This window comes from Sander vitreus, chromosome 23 (genome assembly GCF_031162955.1).
Source record: "Sander vitreus isolate 19-12246 chromosome 23, sanVit1, whole genome shotgun sequence".
NCBI lineage: Eukaryota > Metazoa > Chordata > Actinopteri > Perciformes > Percidae > Sander > Sander vitreus.
Window position 1 is genome coordinate 3,463,192 of NC_135877.1, and position 19,569 is coordinate 3,482,760.

Below are 19,569 nucleotides of genomic sequence, written 5' to 3' on the forward strand. Positions count from 1 at the left end.
GACAGATTCTGTAAGGTTTGACTGTTTTTTGAAAATAGAGATCTTGGGTGGTTCCAACAATTCCAACTGTTTGTGTAATGGTAAATATTGATGAATGTGTACTGAATACATATCCACACGTACGTAGGTGTTTTTCTTGAGGCGTGGAGGCCTTTGGAACAGAACTCTCTCTGTGGCCTGATTGGTATCTTTTCTATATCCAGTGATCTGGTTTTGCAAACTGACGTAAACGGAATGACGGATTTTGACATAAACACACGGGATATCCTGTTGTTATTGATATCTTTCAGAGGGGAATGGCTCGGAAATGTTCCACTCGTGCTCGGCCATCGATTGTTTGAAGACCGAGAGAGTTGGCATTAGTACTCATGGGAGCGTTGCACGTTGCACTGCTCCGCTTTGATGGAAACAGCCACTCCTAAGGAGAAAGAGACTTAGAGATTGAGGAGAGGAGAGTTGACCTTATGTATTCCTGCTGCAGGGTGCTGTGCTGCAATGGGTGTATTTACGCCTGTCCAGCAGTCACAGCCCCCACACTCCGATATCTCTCCAATTTCCCCACTGGGGATCAATAAAAAAAATAAATAAAAAAGTATAAGTATAAATGAAGTCCAGCACTGAAAATGGGTTACACTTTACTTGAAGGTATCTACATAACAGTGACATGACACTGTCATGAACATGTCATAAACATTATAAACAAGTCATAAACGTTTATGACGTCTTTTAGTAAGTGTCATTCGGTTTTTGTCATGACAAATTATGGTTGGGGTTAGAGTTAAGGTTAGGGTTAGGGTTCATGTGTCATGACAGTGTCAAAAGACAATCCAGGAGCCAACAGTTCCTCATGCATGAACAACTTGAAATCAAGTCTCAGCAGTTTCGACTTATGGTCATATCCGGCTGGTTGTCTCTCTGAACTTAACTGGTATGAACACCAAAAAAAAGGGGGAATTGCAGTAGGTGTGGACCGATCCGAAGTACTTTCCTTAAGTCCAATGACAGCTTACAGAAAAGTCTACTGAACTTGTTTACAAGCCCCGGTTGAGTTGACTCACACATCAGAGTCTCCATGTGTATCTACATGTATTGGAAGCTGGACTGCTGCCAACAATTTTTGAAAGAGGACTCTTCATTTGCACACAGACTGTTTACAATCTTGGCAGCAGACCTTCACATGAAGTCAATTTGCCTACACTTTTTAACAAAACACTTGGATGCCTGCAGCGCAATCAGATGTCAGGCAGGATATTGGCTTCGGATGAAGAGATTCGTGGAGAGTCATAGCGGTGATGTGTCGGCAGACAAGCCATTCCAGGAACGTTACGGAGCAGCGTGTTACAGTAACACGCTGCTCATTTTGGGAAGCTGTCATGGTACTGAGCCAAGAGGGAAGCAGAGGGGAAGTTGAAGATTTACAATTTGGCTTGCGGTTAGTGCTTTTGCTGACTAACTCTGAGTGTGTCCGTGTGGGTCCGTCTGTGTGTGTGTGTGTGTGTGTGTGTGTGTGTGTGTGTTTTCTGAGTCACTCTGCTTCATGGGCTTCAGGAGAAGTTTTTCAGACTAAAACACAACTGGTATAGTTACCCACTAACAGTAAAGCAAGATAGATATTTAGTCCTTTCTTTGCCAATAACAGCACCTGCTCATCCTCCAATCTCTTAGCAGCTCAGACACACACACACGCTCACGCGCGCGCACACACACACACACACACACACACACACACACACACACACACACACACACACAAACATTTGAAAACACTGTACCGTAATCCAGAAACGTCTCAAGGGTGTGTGTGTGTGTGTGTGTGTGTGTGCGTGCATGTGTCTGAGCTGCTAAGAGATCGGAGGATGAGTAGGTGCTGTTATTGGCAAAGAAAGGACTAAATATCTATCTTGCTTTACTGTAAGTGGGCGATGTGTCGAGATTGTCATGAACTTTCTCTCTCTATCCCTCTCTCTCTTTTACACACACACACACACACACACACACACACACACACACACACTCTCTCTCTCTCTCTCTCTCTCTCTCTCTCTCTCTCTCTCTCTCTCTCTCTCTCTCTCTCGTTTAAAAACCAAGAGGCTAAAAGCAGCATCCTCTTATTTCTAAATTGACTCTGAATCAGTCTGCATTCTGACTTGAGTGACTCAGACTGTTGTCATGACGACATGCCAATCCAACCCCCAACCCTCTTTCAGTGTCACCCCACATCACACCCATCTATCCATCCATCCATCTATCAAGCAATTTGTCTGATATGAGTCATTTCATCCATCCACTGATACTCTCCTTCTCTCTCTCTGTTGCGTCCCCATTGAGTAAGAGTTGAAAAGCTTTCCCTGCCCCCTAAAGGCCTTCCAACGGCCAGTTTTCCAGTTGACTGACCACGAGTGGCAACATGCAGCTATTTTTACCCCCCACCTCAAATTGGCCTATTAAGAAGAGGTCCGTGTCCAGGGAGGAAGGCCGCAGCAATGGGAGTGGACTGCAGTTGTGATCTATTCCCGGAACTGAGCCCAAATAAAGCCAGATGTTTGAAATTCTCCAGAAGGGAAGCTGTTTGTTTTGTACTGGAAAATAGGGTGAGGAGAACTACGTCAGACTTGTTTGTGTTTAAGAAACGCAGGAAGGCTTATCCTATGATGTGGGTGACTGATGGCCTGCATGACTGTAGTGTTCACTCAAAGGATAATATCAGTGTTTATTTTGACTCTTTTGATTTGTGCCAATCATATCTTTTAGCCGTTCTTCCTGCAGTATGGGCCTGGCACTGCTAGTCATTCAATGAATTTGGTTCATTCAAGCACTGTAGTCTATATCCACGACGTTCCACTTCCGGGATTGCTCCTGTGCCGCCGGAAATTACGCCGGATGTCACTCTTTTCGGGCCGGATGTCCGTTACCTTCTGCTTTCTTTGTGTTGGAATTTGAAACTCCGGTCGACTATGGTTAACTGCTCCCCAGATCTCTGCAGGGTAAATCCAGACAGCTAGCTAGACTATTGGCGCTTACCCACTGCTAGTACCAGCTCTGCTCTGCTCGGCCTGGCCCGACCCGCGGTGCCCCGTTCTCCATTTTCCATTGCAGATTTAGTACCGCCTCATGCGTGAAGCGAGCGTGGCTCGTCGTCATAGCGGCGCCGCAGGAAACTGCCGTGACCTAACGCGACACACACACACACACACAGAACGTCGAAGGTGTGTTGTTTTTGATTCTCATCATGTGGCTGTTTGCCAGAAGACAAATTTAGTTTCAAAAGAAGCTGGAGGCAGCAAAAAAAAACACAGCTGGCTAAACTATTTAAAAATGGCAGGTTTGTTCAGGACACCATCGTCTGTCGCTAGCAATGATGACGCAGTGATTAGTGACGATTCTCTCCGACCAATCGGTAGCCTGCAAGTTTTCACGTCACCTTTTGGTATCGCCTCAGCTCGCTTGGAACCTCGACGGAGGTGATACTAAAAAAAGTACCTGTTAGCTAGTACCAGGTACTTTTTTTCATAATAGAAAAACAAAAAGTCGAGGCGAGTCGAGCAGGTACCATGTCATGGAAAAACGCCATATCTGTCCAATCGGAGTTTTCTGTTGCACGACTAAAACTACTTTTGAACGTACACACGTTCCACCGAAACAAGTTCCTTCCCGAGGCTATTTTGCAGAGGCCCCCTTGCGATTCACGATTGTGATTGGTTTAAAGAAATACCAATAAACCAGAGTACGTTTTCCTCCCACCCCTGAATGCTGTGTGGACTAGCCAGACCTTCCTTCCACAGCGCTGTGGTAGCCCTGATACAGGCCAGGTTGGCATGAACTTTGGTTTCTATATTCAATGTCCCCAGAGTGACTTCTGGATGTTATATCTAGTGCCACCATCCGCTCAGAGCTTCTCCTAGCCCAGTCCTAATTGTGAGCTCAGCTTACATTTCACACATTGTTCTCTACGCAAACCTGAGGGTACAAATTAAAACCGTATTTGTTTTACTTGTTATACAGCACTGGGTTGTATCTCCAAATGTAATTTCCCAATCTGACAGATGTTTACTCTGCCTGGACTGATAAATATACTGATATGAATCCAACATTGCATTTCTTTTCTATGCGGTGTTTAGGCAAAGAGGCTATAATAACCTCTTCGGTTTGGGTGTTTACACTTTGCCTCGTCTCTTTCAGCTCAGCTCTTTCGTCGGCTTGAAATCTGAAATGTTTCCAAATCGCAGTTGTAGTTTTCTTTGCGACTGACTCTGCCATATATCAAGGATTTAGTGCCGTCACGCTGTCAACACAGTGTGCTCATGTAGGTTACTTTCTAATTTGCCAGAAGGAGTCATACTGACAAATACCAGTTCAACCGGTTGGCAAATCTAAATCATAAAGTCAAATCTAATTGGATAGAAACATTTGGTTTGTCACTACGAGCAAACTCCTTGTACTCCTCCATTACAAGACATTACAAATAGATCTATAGTTAAAATGGTGATTTGCAGCTATAAGAGGAGTGCAGATTACAGCTTTGAAAGATGGATACAGTTGTACCTTGGATTATAATCAGTCTCTAATGCTTCTTGGTTGCATCGTCTGACTATCAGCTGATTCTCCCGAGACGCATGAAGCACCTAAATATAAATGGGGAGCAATTTGTTTGTTCAGTCCAACACTTTTGTTGTAATCGTGGGGATGATGCATGGGCGTAAATTTACAGGGGTGATAATCAAAACTGGCCAGTGCTTTGATGAGCCTTTTATCCCATCATGTCCACTGGATGGATATCTGGATCATCGCCGGCAGTCAAGAATGAGCTGTAAAGTAATGTAGCTGCATCCAGTAGGCAATGGCTGTTAGGGCCACTACTGTAGTGGGATTTCTGTTTACACTTTTAAAATTAGCTTCCACATTGTGAGCCCTCGTGTGGCTCAGTCAGGGTTTGTGTTTCATGCGTATTTAACCGTGCCTGGGTTACATCTTTTCACATCACTGCTGTGTTAGCCTACTCTCGCAGCTGACTTCCACAGAAGGAAATGGAAGCCCCCTCCAGGAAATAATGCTTATCAAACATGCTGTCTTACACACTGAATTGCCACATTCATGTCATCCGAGCTGTCTTTGTTTTCCCCGACAGCAGTTAATTATAAGCTCGAGTAGGTTTGAAACCATGGCATGAAATGTGGCGTGTAATGCAGAGCCGACAAAGGCCACGGTAAACTGTAAAAATACAGCTCCAGTGTGTCTCTGCCTGCGCAGTATCTTTATCAGCTGTGTGTGTGTGTGTGTGTGTGTGTGTGTGTGTGTGTGCGTGTGCGTGAGTGTGTGTGAGAGGCGTAGCTGCCCTCACAGACTTAAAGTATCGTTATATGCTTCTCAGTTGAGATTGATGCTCTCGGCTGCCCCGCCATCAGCAACGCTCGCATTAGCATAACTCTGCGAGCCGGGGTTCATGCGCGCCTCCCTCCGGGGCTTTTACTCTGCACGACCTCCGTCTGAACCGCACCACTGACGCACGTCTACACACACACGTACCCGAGGTTATACACACTACTACAGCACGAAGCCGCTTCATGGTAATGTCACGGATGAGAGAGACTGCGGTGGCCTGTCTCAGAGCCTGACATTCATCTCGAAATCCAGACGTTGGTTAACAGTGATAAAGGGCCCCATAACCAAACACAATGTGGGATAACCAAACTGTGCCGAAGATAAATTGCACCCAGAGAGGAGCCATTACCTTCGCTGGAAGGGATCGGATTGTTTGTCATGATTTGATTTAGTCTCGGAGATGTGATGCATTTTGGTTCGAAGGTTTTGATGCTAATACGAACTGGATTAAGATCAGATTTAGATCGTGAAAACATGTAATTAAAACATTCAACCCGAACATGATGCTTTAAATGGCAGGGATGATGCATCCAATTTTGAGTTCAGGATTCATTTTTAAGGTTTTTGTTCCGACATATAGAGCCTTGTGTGGTCAGGCACCTGTGTACATCTCTGACCTGCTCCATCTTATATCACCAGTAGTCAGGGGCGTAGCCGTCTTTTCAGCAGTGAGGGGGACTGACTGTTCAGGGTGATGAGTTTTATTGAAAGATCATCTTCCATTTGTCCCTCCTAATTGCGGTTTCCAAGTCGCCTACATTTCATTTATGATTGATGAAAACACATTTCCGTAAAACCGTCCCATACTGTTTTACTGCCACATCTTTCCCAATGGGAGACCTGTTAACATTTGAACTGGCCACACGGATGAAGAGCATGCCAATGAACCAAATATGTGGTACTAAGGTCATTAATATGCAAAAACATGAGACATTTATTTTTTTTTTTTTTACATTTGACTGTATTACTCGCAGGGACGTTGGGGGATGGGATGCTGCAAAATATGCGTGTGTGGTTGTGTGTTGTGTGTGTGTGTGTGTGTGTGTGTGTGTGTGTGTGTGTGTGTGTGTGTGTGTGTGTTTTGGCTGTAATAGCCCATATTTGGTGGCCTTTGGCACATTCTAATGCCATTATTCCATCATTTACACTGATCTTAATAATTGCATATTTGAATGAGTTTTCCATATTTTTTGTATATATTTTTTTATCATACTTTATTTTATTAATGCCTATATCTATATGAGTCCATCAATCAGCTGATGCGACCTGAGTAATGTGCACACTTGCTACTTATGGTGCGTTCAAATCAACTCAGACATGTTGTAAGTGTAGGGGCACCGGGGGCTTCTTGTTTACATTCAACATGACGGCCACCGAAGCGTAGCAACCCGTTGATGCTGCTGTCGCTGCTACGTCACCCGGATCGTTGGTCTGATTGGTTGAAGGACTATCCAATTGCGTACAGAGTCATTTGAACTATGCCCGTTGATCACGCCTCTTGTGCAGTAGAAAATACGGAGCAGACTCCCCAGACTAATGTTCAATCTTAAAAGATTGAGCTTGGTCTGGTGATAGACAGACTAGTATAGTGTAGCTATTGTTGCTGATTGGCCCCTTAGTGAAAGAGCTCATTGATTCAATGAGCAGAACAGGCATTTGTATAACAATTTGAGTTTGCACATTTTACACACACACACACACACACACACACGATAACTTGAGCAGGCACACATTCTCCCCCACGTTGCAGACACCTGTATGCTGTGTGCTTTCCGAATAATGAATGGTTGGGTTTGTTCCAGCTTTCCCTTTTCCAATCCCAGAAAATGAAAACAAATCATCCTAGACAGCAGTAATAAGTACGTGTTCTTAAGGGAATTGCTAGAGGAAGGTATCATTGGTTTAGTCGATAACGACAGTTCAGCGGTGACTGCTCTGTGATTCAGCGTCTGTAGAAAGCCACACCGGTGAGTCTACTAAGCATCTTGACTCGCACGTGTCAGTGTCAAGTCGCTCTACTTTTTCCTGGAACAGCCACATATGAGCAATCAGCTGGCTCACTGAGGGGGGGTTCTTGACGGGAAGGGAGGATCAGTATCAGGTCTGTGGCCCTGAGGTGCCGGATATGTCTGCTGGAGGAGCGCTCCACTGGCGAGTAATCGGGTGATTCATGTTTTTTTTAAACCCTCATGTTGTCTTCACATCGACCATGCAACTTTTTCTTTTTCTGGGTAAAAATGTCAACGTTTTTGTCGTATTAACACTTTGCTTTTGCCTGATGTTTTTGTCACTTTTTGACACGTATTGGCCCTTTTACAATGTTTTTGTTGTTTTTTTCTCCCTTTTTTTGACATTTTTGTTATTTTTTTGACACTTTGTCACTTTTTTCAACGTTCTTTTCTCAATTATTTTTTCAAATGCTATAAAATTAAATAAAACCCCCAAATTCAATGAAAGTAGTGAACCAATCATTTATTTTATTTGTAAAGAACGTTGTATGGAACCATCCACATACTTTTTTTTTAAGATTATTTTTTGGGTATTTTTAGGCCTTTATATGACAGGATGTATCCCACTGTGATACATCAACCAATGTGTCCCTGAGCAAGACACTTAACCCCTAGTTGCTCCAGAGGTGTGCGACCTCTGAAATATAGCAATTGTAAGTTGGTATTACATACAGTGGTTCTGCCAGTGTGTGACTAATGGTTGTTTCTAAATGGCGTGAACATCCTGTGGATCTATTTGATTAGTGCTGCAGCTCCCCCTTCTACGCTCCCCTCCCCATCCCTCCATCTATTTATCCTTTCACTTATCCTCAGAGATAACACTGTGATTCATTTAAGACAAATCTTTGACCTAAAAAAAAAAATCGACCTGTTATGAGAGGAGCCCCAATTACCAGCGCGGTGGCGTATCGCACCATGAGTCAGCAAACCAAGGCGACGAAAAAAATAAAGGTTATATAAACTCGCAATCGTCAGCATTTACGTAACGTCATTTTTCTACCTCTCTCCTTCCAGGCACAGAGGCAGCGAGGACAGACGGATGGAGCGGCGGGGAGGATGACATCACTGTCCGTGGGAGCCGGGGCCTGCCATTCATGCCAGCGGTGTGTGTGTGTGTGTGTGTGTGTGTGTGTGTGTGTGTGTGTGTGTGTGCGAGTGTGCGCATCTGTGAGAGACTCTGTCTCTGTGTGTCACTTCCTGGGAGAGAATAGAACAGGAAGCCGGAGTGAGAGCTGACAACAAGCGCTCGCCTCACCTCCACAAGGAAGTCTTTGTGTGTGTGTGTGTGTGTGTGTGAGGAACAGGGGCACTTTGGCAAACGGACATTTGCGGCAACTATAGGGCCATTCAATCAGAGGTGTGGGGGTGGGGGGTGGTGGTGCGCGATCACAGAAGGCTTGTATCATGTGGACGCGCCGACAGTGTTGTTGTCATTACTTAGAATTCCTCATGGGGGAGACAGAAACGGCCGCTGAAGGGGACAAAATGGGGGAAAGCAGGCAGCGGACCAAACCATTGTGAGGCAAGGGGGGGGCTCAAAATGTTTTTGCGATTTTGTTGTTGTTGCCATTATAATGTTTTACACTGTAAACCTTTGATTCCATTTACAGCTAAAATCTCACAGTATCTTACTGTTTTAATGTTATATACAGGATCATACTGTAAATGGCAATGCATTCTGGGAGAAAGTAATAATATTATATCTGTGAATGTTACAGATTACAGGGATTTACTGTTAATACCGATGCATCTTGGGGAAAAAAAGGGAAAGGCGGGAATTACACTGCAGCCAGTATATTACTGTAAATTCAAATATACCCAGTATATATCATATATATGTCATATATCCCTCCCCCCCAGTGAATTCCAGTCATCAAACCCCAAATAGAGATTTTCCATCCTGGACGTGCCAATTGTCTCACCCTCTAACACATGGGCCGTCATGGGTCATCTTACAGCCATCTTCAAACACCTGTGGGCCACGGGGGCAATGCCGAATTTACTGTAGCCTTGTTGTCATGACGACCCGGCCGGTTACATAAGTGCTGGGCGCCGGTTCCCACAAACGATGTGTACAGAGGTCTTTGTGCTGTGACACGAGACACCATACACACACGCACACACACGCACACACACATGCATACATACACACACACACACACATACACACACACACCCACGCGCACACATACATACATACATGCACACACGCATGCACGCACACATGCATAAACATACATACACACACACACATGCTTGCACACATGCACGCACATACACACACACACACACACACACACACACACACACACACACTGTCACTATTTGTACATTCCTCAGGCTGGATGTGCTCCTCTGCTCGTATGTTACAGAAGAAACAGCTGTGTAACAAGCCATTTAATCTAGCATGGAGGTTTAAATCCCATTTTGTCTTCAAGCGAGGGAGGAGAACTTGCCAGCTGGGTGGCACAATTTGCCCTCAGTGTGACTAGACTCAACTTTTTCTTAATTCTACTGGAAAAATTTGACTTATTTTGTCATTGAAATTTCCTATTCTCACTGATGCTGACTTTCTTAAGCAGGACAGTCATTGTGCAATTTCCCCATCAACCATTAATGGTACAGTATATATATATCGGAGCTGTTCCTCTTATTTGATAATCAATCATTTTGGTCTTACTCGTCTAAGATTTCTTTAGTGTGTCACTGTCACTGTCACAGGCACGCAAGTGTGCGTCATGTGTCCATAACCTGCAGGACAGGTACAGTCGGTTGCATTCAGTGTCACCCAGTCTGGCTCGACAGAAGCGCATTCACAACAAACTTCACATAGCTTTAGCTCAGAGGACGTTGAATGAGGGACGAATGATGTTGGAGTTGAAGGGGTGTTCATGTTTGCAGTACACATATATAATATATAATACTAATGAGTGTATACATATACGTACGTTCACAAGGCTTGTCATGTAATTCTTCTGTCTTCTTCCCTGCAGAATCAAATGGCAGCGAGGAGGAGGCTGTGAGTACCCAAACATGGTTCAGAACAAAGTCAGTACACATCATTATGCACTCACAACATGATATATGATGTTTGTGATGTCTGAAATGACACCGTGCTTCAGTATGTGTATATGTGTACACTCGCTATGAATTCCTCCTAATGCAGGCGTAGCTGTCATGTGCTGTCAGCCCGGTTTCTTGTGATGTGCGTTCTGTTTGAATTCCTCTCCGCCGCTGGAGGCAAATGTTCCCGTCCCAGCTGTCGCTGTGCTGCCATGGCAACCACATTCACGCGTGAGGCAGACTTCCTCTCAATGAGAAGCGCTGTCACGTTTCTCCTCCTCTGACAGAGTTAAGTTTGGTATTGCCAGACCCTCCTCCACAGCTCTGCGGAGGAAGGTCTGGCTAGTCCACACAGCACTGCGGGATTGGGAGAAAAACGTGCTCTGATTTATTGGCATTTCTTTAAACCAATCACAGTCGTCATGGGCGGCGCTAAGCGCCGGACGGAGCCACGGTGCCGCTGCAAAACAGCCTCGGGAAGGAACTTGTTTTGGTGGAACGTGTGCACACGTTCCACCAAAACAAGTTATAGGGAGGAGAGTGTGTGTTGAAAAAGAAAAAAGATAAATGGTTTGTGGAAGACTTAGGTGCATGTTTATTGCGGGGGGGTTTAGAGGTCCTCCCTCAAGAAAATGTTAGGTTTTTTAAAAAGAATCGAACCCGCGGCCGCTGTGTCGAGGACTGAGCTTTGTATCTGAGTCTCTGTATATGGGCGTGCACTCTACCAGGTGAGCTACCCAGGCACCCATTATTCAGGTACTTTACTTAGGTAAAAGTACTAATACCACACCGTAAGTCCAGGATTGAAAATGTTACTTAAGTAAATGTATGTAAGTATCATCAGGAAAATGTACTTAAAGCATTAGTGCGTAACTTTTTTGATATTAATAAACGTCCGTTACATTTAAGCCATTGCCAAATGAGTTGCTACAAAGCTAATTAAGACTATCAGACAATTGTGGCGTCCGGTGACTTTCCCGCGCAGAAACTCGAGTGAAGATAATGACCTCTTCTGAAGAGTCCATCATGTTTTTTTAATCCTCCGTGTCCTCCTTGGCTACTAACAACTGCGTGGGGGGGGGGGGGGGCAGTGTGCAAAGGCTTGTATCATGTGGACGCGCCGACAGTTTTGTTGTCATTGCTTAGAATTTCTTTAAAGTATCAAAAGTAAAAGTACTCAGTACAGAAAAATCCTCACACTTTAGAAACTGGAAACGATCCAAACAGTTCTGTCAATCAACTCAGTGTTTAATGGTCTAATCATCTCAGCTGGACTTGTAGGCCGTTATATTGTTGGGTAGTTTAATTTATAATAAAACATCGTAGTTTAATGTGTAAAGTAATTAGTAACTAAAGCTGTCAGATGAATGTAGTGGAGTTACAGTACAATATTTCTCTCTGAAATGTAGCGGAGTAGAAAGTGACATGAAAAGAAAAGACTCAAGAAAGTACAAGTACCTCAACATTTGTACTTAAGTACATTACTTGAGTAAATGTACTTAGTTACATTCCACCACTGCTTACATTACATTAGACAGACTTTATTGATCCCGAATTGGGAAATTTCAGTGCTACAGCAGCAAATATAAGACACATAGCACACACATAATATACAAGAATAATAAATGGGATGGAATGCAAGAACAATTGTTAAAAAAATATACACAGGAAAGAATGTATAATACGTATATAGAAGTGACGAATGGAAATGTACAACCTACTTAAATAGTATTTTAAAAGATGTAAGTAAACCTATATGTTTGTGCCGGTTAGTGCAGTATTTTGATGTACATGAGTCTTAGCTAACACTGGCCCTATTTTGCACCCGGCGCAGCACAAAGCCCGACGCAAGTGTCTTTGCTAGTTTAAGACCGACGCAGTTGCCAATTTCCCGTCCAGCGCCCGCGTCGTTTAAATAGCAAATGCACCTGCACCCATCTTTGCGCCCGTGGGCGTGCTGGTCTTACAGGGAGGTGTGTTCAAGTCCATTTTTGGCGTATCGCTATCTTGAGGCAGCGGAAAGTGATTGCACCATTGACCAACAAAAACCTGGTCTAAAGTCAATAACGCAGCATTTCATTGTTATTTTAACAGAGCATTAGTAAAATGAGCCTAGGCTCGCACAAAGCGCGCGCACACTATGCTTGTTACACACACACAGGGACGCGCAACAGCACACAAACATGCAGAAGATAATATAATAATAATATAAAAATATTACGGGGCAAATCCTCCATCATAATAGCAATGCACCAAGGTCCAAACGTGTCTGTCTTTTAAAGGGAATGGGAGATGACTCTCTGACTGGTTGATTGCATGTTACGCCCAAAACACACATACAATTAATTAAAGATTCCCTAGGTAGGATTGTGAAGATCCAGGACTTAGCCAAAAAATTTGAACATTGACAACTTCTCAGTCCCTCCCCCCCTTTCTACTAAAGCCCAAAACGGTCTCCTAAGCTCCTCCCCCCACAAGGGAGAATGAATGTGTGTGCATGAGCAGTGATTGACACGCAGTTAGACACCCCCCCCCTGGCCCTGATTGGTGCATCTGAACAGGGAGCGGTGGATTTTTGCAAATCACACTACAGGCTGTAGGTGAGGCCAGATTTATTTTTTTTGGTATTACCTGCTTCATGTAGTTCTACTGGAACATAGGGTCAGTTTCAGCAGATATGACAGAAAGTTAGTTTTATAAGTCTTACCTACTGCACCTTTAAGACACTAAGTACAACCCTTTTGAACCATGCGCCTGGCACACACGGACCCTTTTTTTTCGCCGTTAAACTAGCAAAAGTGGATTCGCCATGAACGCACCTGCGCCAGGCGCTTAACGCCGTGCACTGAGATTGTTAAAATAGGGCCCTCAGTGTTAAAGTGTGGATGTAGCGACTCTCACCGCTGCAGCTGTGGCACCACAAAACGTCTTCCCCCAGAAGCTGGTTTCACGTGGTGGTTTAGATGTGTGTTCCCATTGTCTAGCACCATTTGAAATCAGTGTTCTTGGGGACAGGAGGACAGCTCCGGCAGTGAGTGAGCCCTCAGGAGGACTGAAACGCACGACTGACCTCTCTTCTTTCTCCTCTAAAAGATAACTGATTTCCTCTGGTGCTTAGAGCCCCGCTGCAGCCTTCTAGCACCATTTGAAATCGGTTATAGAACTGTGGATCAATACATCTGAGTTGTCAGCCAAAAAAGCAGCACAAGCAGAAGAAAGTAACTACTGCCTCTTTGTTTTCTTGCCTCAAGCTGGAATTAATCCGTCAGGAGCAGGGGTGATTGTAGCCATTTTTTAGGGGTGCTGAAGCACCCCTTAACTTGATCCCGGCACCCCTAAAAAATTATTGCTAAAAAAGTCTGTGTTAATCTGTTGTGAGCTGAGGAGTTCCGATCTGGGAATATCCCAGCATCGTGAAACTAAACCCAGAATCTAGATGCCGAGATCATTCAGAAAAAAAATTCTGAAACACGTCCAGAAAATAGTGCTAGTCAGCATTTAGTGAAATGTAATCTACTTTTCAAAAGTTGTTGATACTGCTTACTGGAAATGTCTGCTTTTCCATGGATAAATGTCTGATTTCATTTGTAATCAGCACCTCACCTTTGTAGTAATGGCCCTGTGGCTCAGCATTAAAGGAAGTTTTCTCAGAAATGTTGTCTTTCTAGTTACATAATTCAGTGTGTCCCCTACCATGATGGTCAAGAATTATGTTAAAATGCACACTTAGCACAGTGGAATAACGTTTTTAAAAAAATTACGTTAAAAGGGTGCCAAGCACTGAAGCTCTGATCTGAAGAAAGGGAATTTCGGTGAAAAAGACACAGGCCCGAAGGCCGAGATATCTGACTCCAATTACTCTAATTCCCGCGTATTCGTTGATAGGACTTATGGATACCAAAACTCAAGGATCGAGTCTGAGACGAAGAATTCATTTACTGAGTCCAGCAGTTAAGTTACAAAACACGTGGGTTCACAAATGACACTAAGTATCCCTAACTTCAGACATGAAAGTACGGAGCTCAGGATAACAAAGTCTCTGTCAAGTTGTGAGCCCCGTTCTGCAATATCCCTCAACCTTTATCCTTTTCCTTGATGGGGTGTCATCCTCCTGTCTCTGGGCAGATTCTTCTGTTGCCACATACACACACACACACACACACACACACACACACACACACACACACTCACAGGGTTGGGTCCTCTGTCTGGTGCAACTTCCTCTTCTTGTTCTCGTAACCTTTAAACAATTCGCTTTTATGTATAAAAGGCCTAAACTATTTTTATGATTTAAGCTTAACCTTCTGTGCATCAAGAGGTCACCCTTTGTCTTTCCAAAAAGTCAACGAGTGATGTTAAATGTTAAATCGTCGGGATTTCAGCATTGACCTAAAAAATCCAAAATCCAGCAGCCCTGACTCATGAATGTTGTTTTCAACTTCTACTATTCACGGTTTACTTGATCTCAGCTCTAACATATCTATCTTTCTTGTATCTTCTGTGAACGAGAGTATTTGTAGTATTTGTCATTTTCGTTGCCAGCAACAGGTCGATGTTGCTGCAGTTCCCACTGACCACCACTAGAGGCTGACAGAAGTCACAGGATACACCTCTTTAAGGCGAAACACTGCAGGTGAATAAGGTGAAATGATTTTTCTTTTTTTTTTTATAGTTCTCTGAAATGGTATGTTTGAATACGCAAATGAAGGCACTCATTTGCATACAATTCCATAACAGAAAACTGAGCATTGGGTAATGCCAGGTTCAAAATTCTTATTGTATTTTGTTGACTTGTTAAAGCTTTAGCGCGTAACTTGTTGATGTTAATGAACGTCCGTTACATTCCAGCCATTGCCAAATGAGTTGCTGTAAAGCTAATTCAGACTATCAGCTCCACACAACTCTCTCTGGATTTCTCAGTAGGACTATGTTCAGAAGATTGTGGCAGAAAATCGAGCGAAGATAATTACCTCTTCTAAAGTTCTTCTGTTTTTTAGTCCTCGGTGTCCTCCTTGGCTACTAGCAACTGCGTGGAGGAGGAGGGGGGTGGTGCGTGATCACGGAAGCCTTGTGGCATGTGGACGCGCCGATAGTTTTGTCATTACTTAGAATTCCTCATGTAACATTTTCAATCCTGGACTTTCACAGTGTGGTATTAGTACTTTTACCTAAGTAAAGTACCTGAATAATGGGTGCCTGGGTAGCTCACCTGGTAGAGCGCGCGCCCATATACAGAGGCTCAGATACGAAGCTCAGTCCTCGACACAGCGGCCGAGGGTTCGATTCCGAGCTGCGGCCTTTTGCTGCAGGTCATTCCTGCTCTCTCTCCCCTTTTTATGTCTAAGCTGTCCTGTCACAAATAAAGTCCTAAAATGCCCAAAAAATTATCTTTAAAAAAAAGGATCTGAATACTTCTTCCACCACTGAATGTAATGCAATCTATAATCTTATCTGTATATGTATTTTATTGATTGATATATATATATATATATATATACATACATAAGTCTTAATTAGCTTTGTAGCAACTCATTTGGCAATGGCTTGAATGTAACGGACGTTCATTAATATCAAAAAGTTACGCACTAATGCTTTAAGTCTTTTGAGCTGTTGGAAGTGAATCAAACTTATTTTTTATTTTTTTTAAATGAACAATAAAGCAGATTTCACAGGACATTGTTTGCATGTGAATTTATTCCCTTACATGAAATAAGATGATGGAGTCACAGTCTCACAGACAGGGAGGAGCAAGGGGTTTTATTTATGGTTCGATCGTGATCACAAAGACTTTTCATGAACTCCCAGTGAAGAGAGGTCAGGCCAGGGAGCGGTTATCAATTATCTATGTCTTCTCTGCTGTTGATCTATGAATCCCTATAGCAATAACCTTAAATTATAAATACTGTTTGCTGTGACTATGGCTACAATGATACCCTCATAAACAGTGTAGGAGTGCAGGAGATTATATACTGAAGGCTGTTAGATGCAGTGGAGCTCCACTAAAGCGGAAAAGCCAAATCCAGAGTCAGTGAGCTTAACCCTTGTGTTTACCTCAAGTTAAATTTGACCCATTTTTAAAGTTGATTATGTTAGAAATATGGCTTTCTTTCAAACACAGTGCCCAAAAATAACTAACTGTATTACATTTCAGAGAGAAATATTGGACTTTTTACTCCACTACATTCATCTGACAGCTTTAGTTACTTTACAAATTAAGATTTCTGCACACAAAACACGTGGTTTAAAAATTCTATGTTTTATTATAAATTAAACTACCCAACAATATAACGGCCTACAAGTCCAGCTGAAACAATTAGACCATTAAACACTTAGTAGATTGACAGAACTGTTTGGATCGTTTCCAGTTTCTAAAATGGGAGTACTTTTACTGTTAAGTAAGTTCATTTTCCTGATGATACTTACATACTTTTACTTAAGTAACATTTTCAATGCAGGACTTGTACTTGTAACAGAGTATTTTTAGAGCGTGGTAAAGGATATGAAAACTTCTTCCACCACAGTTTGTTATATGCATCTATCACAAAATATGCCTGTAACAGGACAGGAAGGAAGAGATTACAACTTGCCCTTGATCCAGGACTTCTATACTCCTCCAGAGTCAGGAAACGGGCAGGAAGCATCACTACCGTTCCATTACACCCTGGACACAACCTGTTTCAGCCTCTCCCCTCTGGTAGGCTCTACAGAACACCGTTTGCCTAAACTACCAGAGACGAGAACAGTTTCTCTCCACAGGCCGTCACTCTGATGACTAGAGTTGGGCATTATTTGGATTTTAACAGATTCTGATTCCGATTCTTCCTTTCAATTCCGAACGATTCCAATAAAGAAACGATTCCACTGGAATCGTAATATTTGAAATGATTCCAAGTAGGGATCGGTTCTCGCTGCCCAATCCTACTGATGATCATATAACATCAGTCGCATAGTGTCAATAACCTTGTAAAACCAAGTATCCACTGAACTTCACTGTACCTGTAAATCATGTTTGTGGTACATAGGCCTACTATGTACTATAGTTTATATATCATGTTTTTTTGTAAATATTATCACTGATGTGAATATAAGCACACCGTATATACTGCCAAATCCAACTACATATATGTATATGTATACTGTATATAAAACCACCTGTTTCATTAATAATCCCATGTTCTTGTGTTGTTTCTTCACACACACACACACACACACACACACACACACATATACATATATATATATATAGCTTATATGTCTAGGACTAGATACTTTTTGATAATGTATATCTGTACATAGCCAATGTGCATCATATGTACATATAATTTAAATGATTGTGCAAACAAGAGAATTCCATAAGAATAAAAAAATCTTAATCAACTGTGCTACTTAACTGTGCCTCATGGTCTGATTAACAATCAACGTGTTTTTTCTTTGCTTCTCTGTGAATATAAACAAAAGAAATGAGTTCATTAAGAAACTGTCTCGCTGATTAAATTAATGTTTCATGGAGTTAATTAAAAAACGTATCAATACTGTGAATCCTTAAATAAATTAGGCCTACATCATCAACTTTTGATTATATTAGTCCGTTGTGTTATCAATCAGTCACGACCGTCCCAGTTGAACTACTCTGGCCCCGCCCACTTAAGCGTAATATCCTAGCAACGAGTTCCTCTGATCTACTCTCATTGGTCGATTTTTGGATTTCCGCCATATTCAAAAACAGTCACGAGCCTCTGTAGTAGATAAGTAGACTAGATGTATTGCTATTATTCTGTTTAGCCCATTCAGTAGCACATAGATAAAATACCCCTGGTATATGACATTTCAAATGGGTGAAACCGGTGAAGTCCCAGCTCCCGTTTCGACTTCAGAGAAACCAAAAAGACAACCGAGCTCCAGGAACTTGAAGAGGAAGTTTTCAGTTGATGAAGGAGAGTCTACCCCCGAGAACAACAACAACAACAACAACAACAGCAGGAGTCTGAGACGGTGAGTCCGCATGTTCTGTTCAGACTGAACAAAACTCGCTAAAGCTGCAGTAACAACTAAAAACCCCAGTGGCAAACAAGTCTTGGCTATTAGTCCAAGACAACACTCATAGTTGAGCTAACGGCGGCTAGCATGCTTTAGCCTGGCACCTAGTGCAATAAGCACTAACGTTAACGCTACTTAGCGGCGTATTGTCTTTAAACGAAGGATTTAAAACTCAGAAATGACCAAACGAGCGTGAGTAGTCATTTCAAACAAGCTACCAATATCCTTCAAAATACATACAATGCGTTTTCTTTCTTTTTTACATAGTTTTAAACTGTGTGCAGATGTTTTCGGTTACGTTAATACGCCACAAGATGTCAGCAAAGTGCCACTTTTGGCCTTTCCAAAGTGGGGCCTGCCATTTGTTGTACCCTCTTCTATCATGGTTCCTATCCATTGTATTTAATTTCCTGTTTTCATCTGCTTTCGTTTCTATGTTTCTGTTAGCCATAGAAAATCTCTATTTCAAATATTAAGTACTAGTTAATGGTGCACATAAATACTAAAGTTATTTGCCTCAGAAATGCAGACGAGGTGTTTCTACATTAGTCCTTGTTCCAGTTTTGGGGGCAACCTCTGCAGGATTATCCGTATTGTTGATGTTACTTTTGTATTGTGACAGCAGGTTTGGCCTTGTGATTGTGATTAGGCCTATTTTTTTTTATTTAGATCCAACCCATCCAACTTTATTTATCAAGCATATTTAAAAATAAAACAGAGTTGAGCCAAAGTGCTCCACAGCCAAAAAGCAAAAAAAGGTCACAATAACAGAGACCCAGTCATTTTACACTGTTTTTTTTCTGTATACACACTGGTAAGAGTGCCTTTTCAAGTCTTAACACAAATGTAGGCTATGTGCAAAACAGGTTCAGATACACTAACTACATAATAAATACGTGTTGGGGGGTGAACTTTGGGCTGAACATCGTCACCTAGCATCTGCGGTCTTCTGGGGACAGAGCCTTCAGTGTGGCAGCCCCCGCCCTCTGGAACTCTCTCCCTGCAGAAACCCGTAATGCCACATCCTTGGACATGTTCAAAAAACTTCTCAAAACTCACCTGTTTACCACAGCCTGCGAAT

At 42.7% G+C, this 19,569-nt stretch overlaps 2 protein-coding genes across 4 annotated transcripts in view; both read left to right on the forward strand.

Moving 5' to 3' along the window:
- The window catches only part of LOC144512248 (uncharacterized), a 45,605-nt gene extending 28,001 nt beyond the window's left edge, over positions 1-17,604 (forward strand). The window contains exons 3-5 of one of the 3 annotated variants that reach the window (XR_013500978.1): positions 8,403-8,491; positions 10,382-15,093; positions 17,012-17,604. Coding sequence is in view for 1 of the 3 variants with exons in the window: in XM_078242867.1 (XP_078098993.1) it covers positions 8,403-8,491; positions 10,382-10,436; positions 17,069-17,149 (225 nt within the window). In the remaining 2 variants the exon portion in view is untranslated. Of the gene's footprint in view, positions 1-8,402; positions 8,492-10,381; positions 16,126-17,011 lie in introns of those variants that run through there. The other 2 variants (XM_078242867.1, XR_013500977.1) reach the window with 2 other exon arrangements.
- Positions 17,605-18,241: 637 nt separating this feature from the next.
- Positions 18,242-19,569, forward strand: part of net1 (neuroepithelial cell transforming 1) — a 37,894-nt gene continuing 36,566 nt past the window's right edge. The window contains exon 1 of the mRNA XM_078281559.1: positions 18,242-18,443. Coding sequence (XP_078137685.1) covers positions 18,271-18,443 — 173 coding nt within the window. The 5' untranslated portion in view covers positions 18,242-18,270. The remainder of the gene's footprint in view (positions 18,444-19,569) is intronic.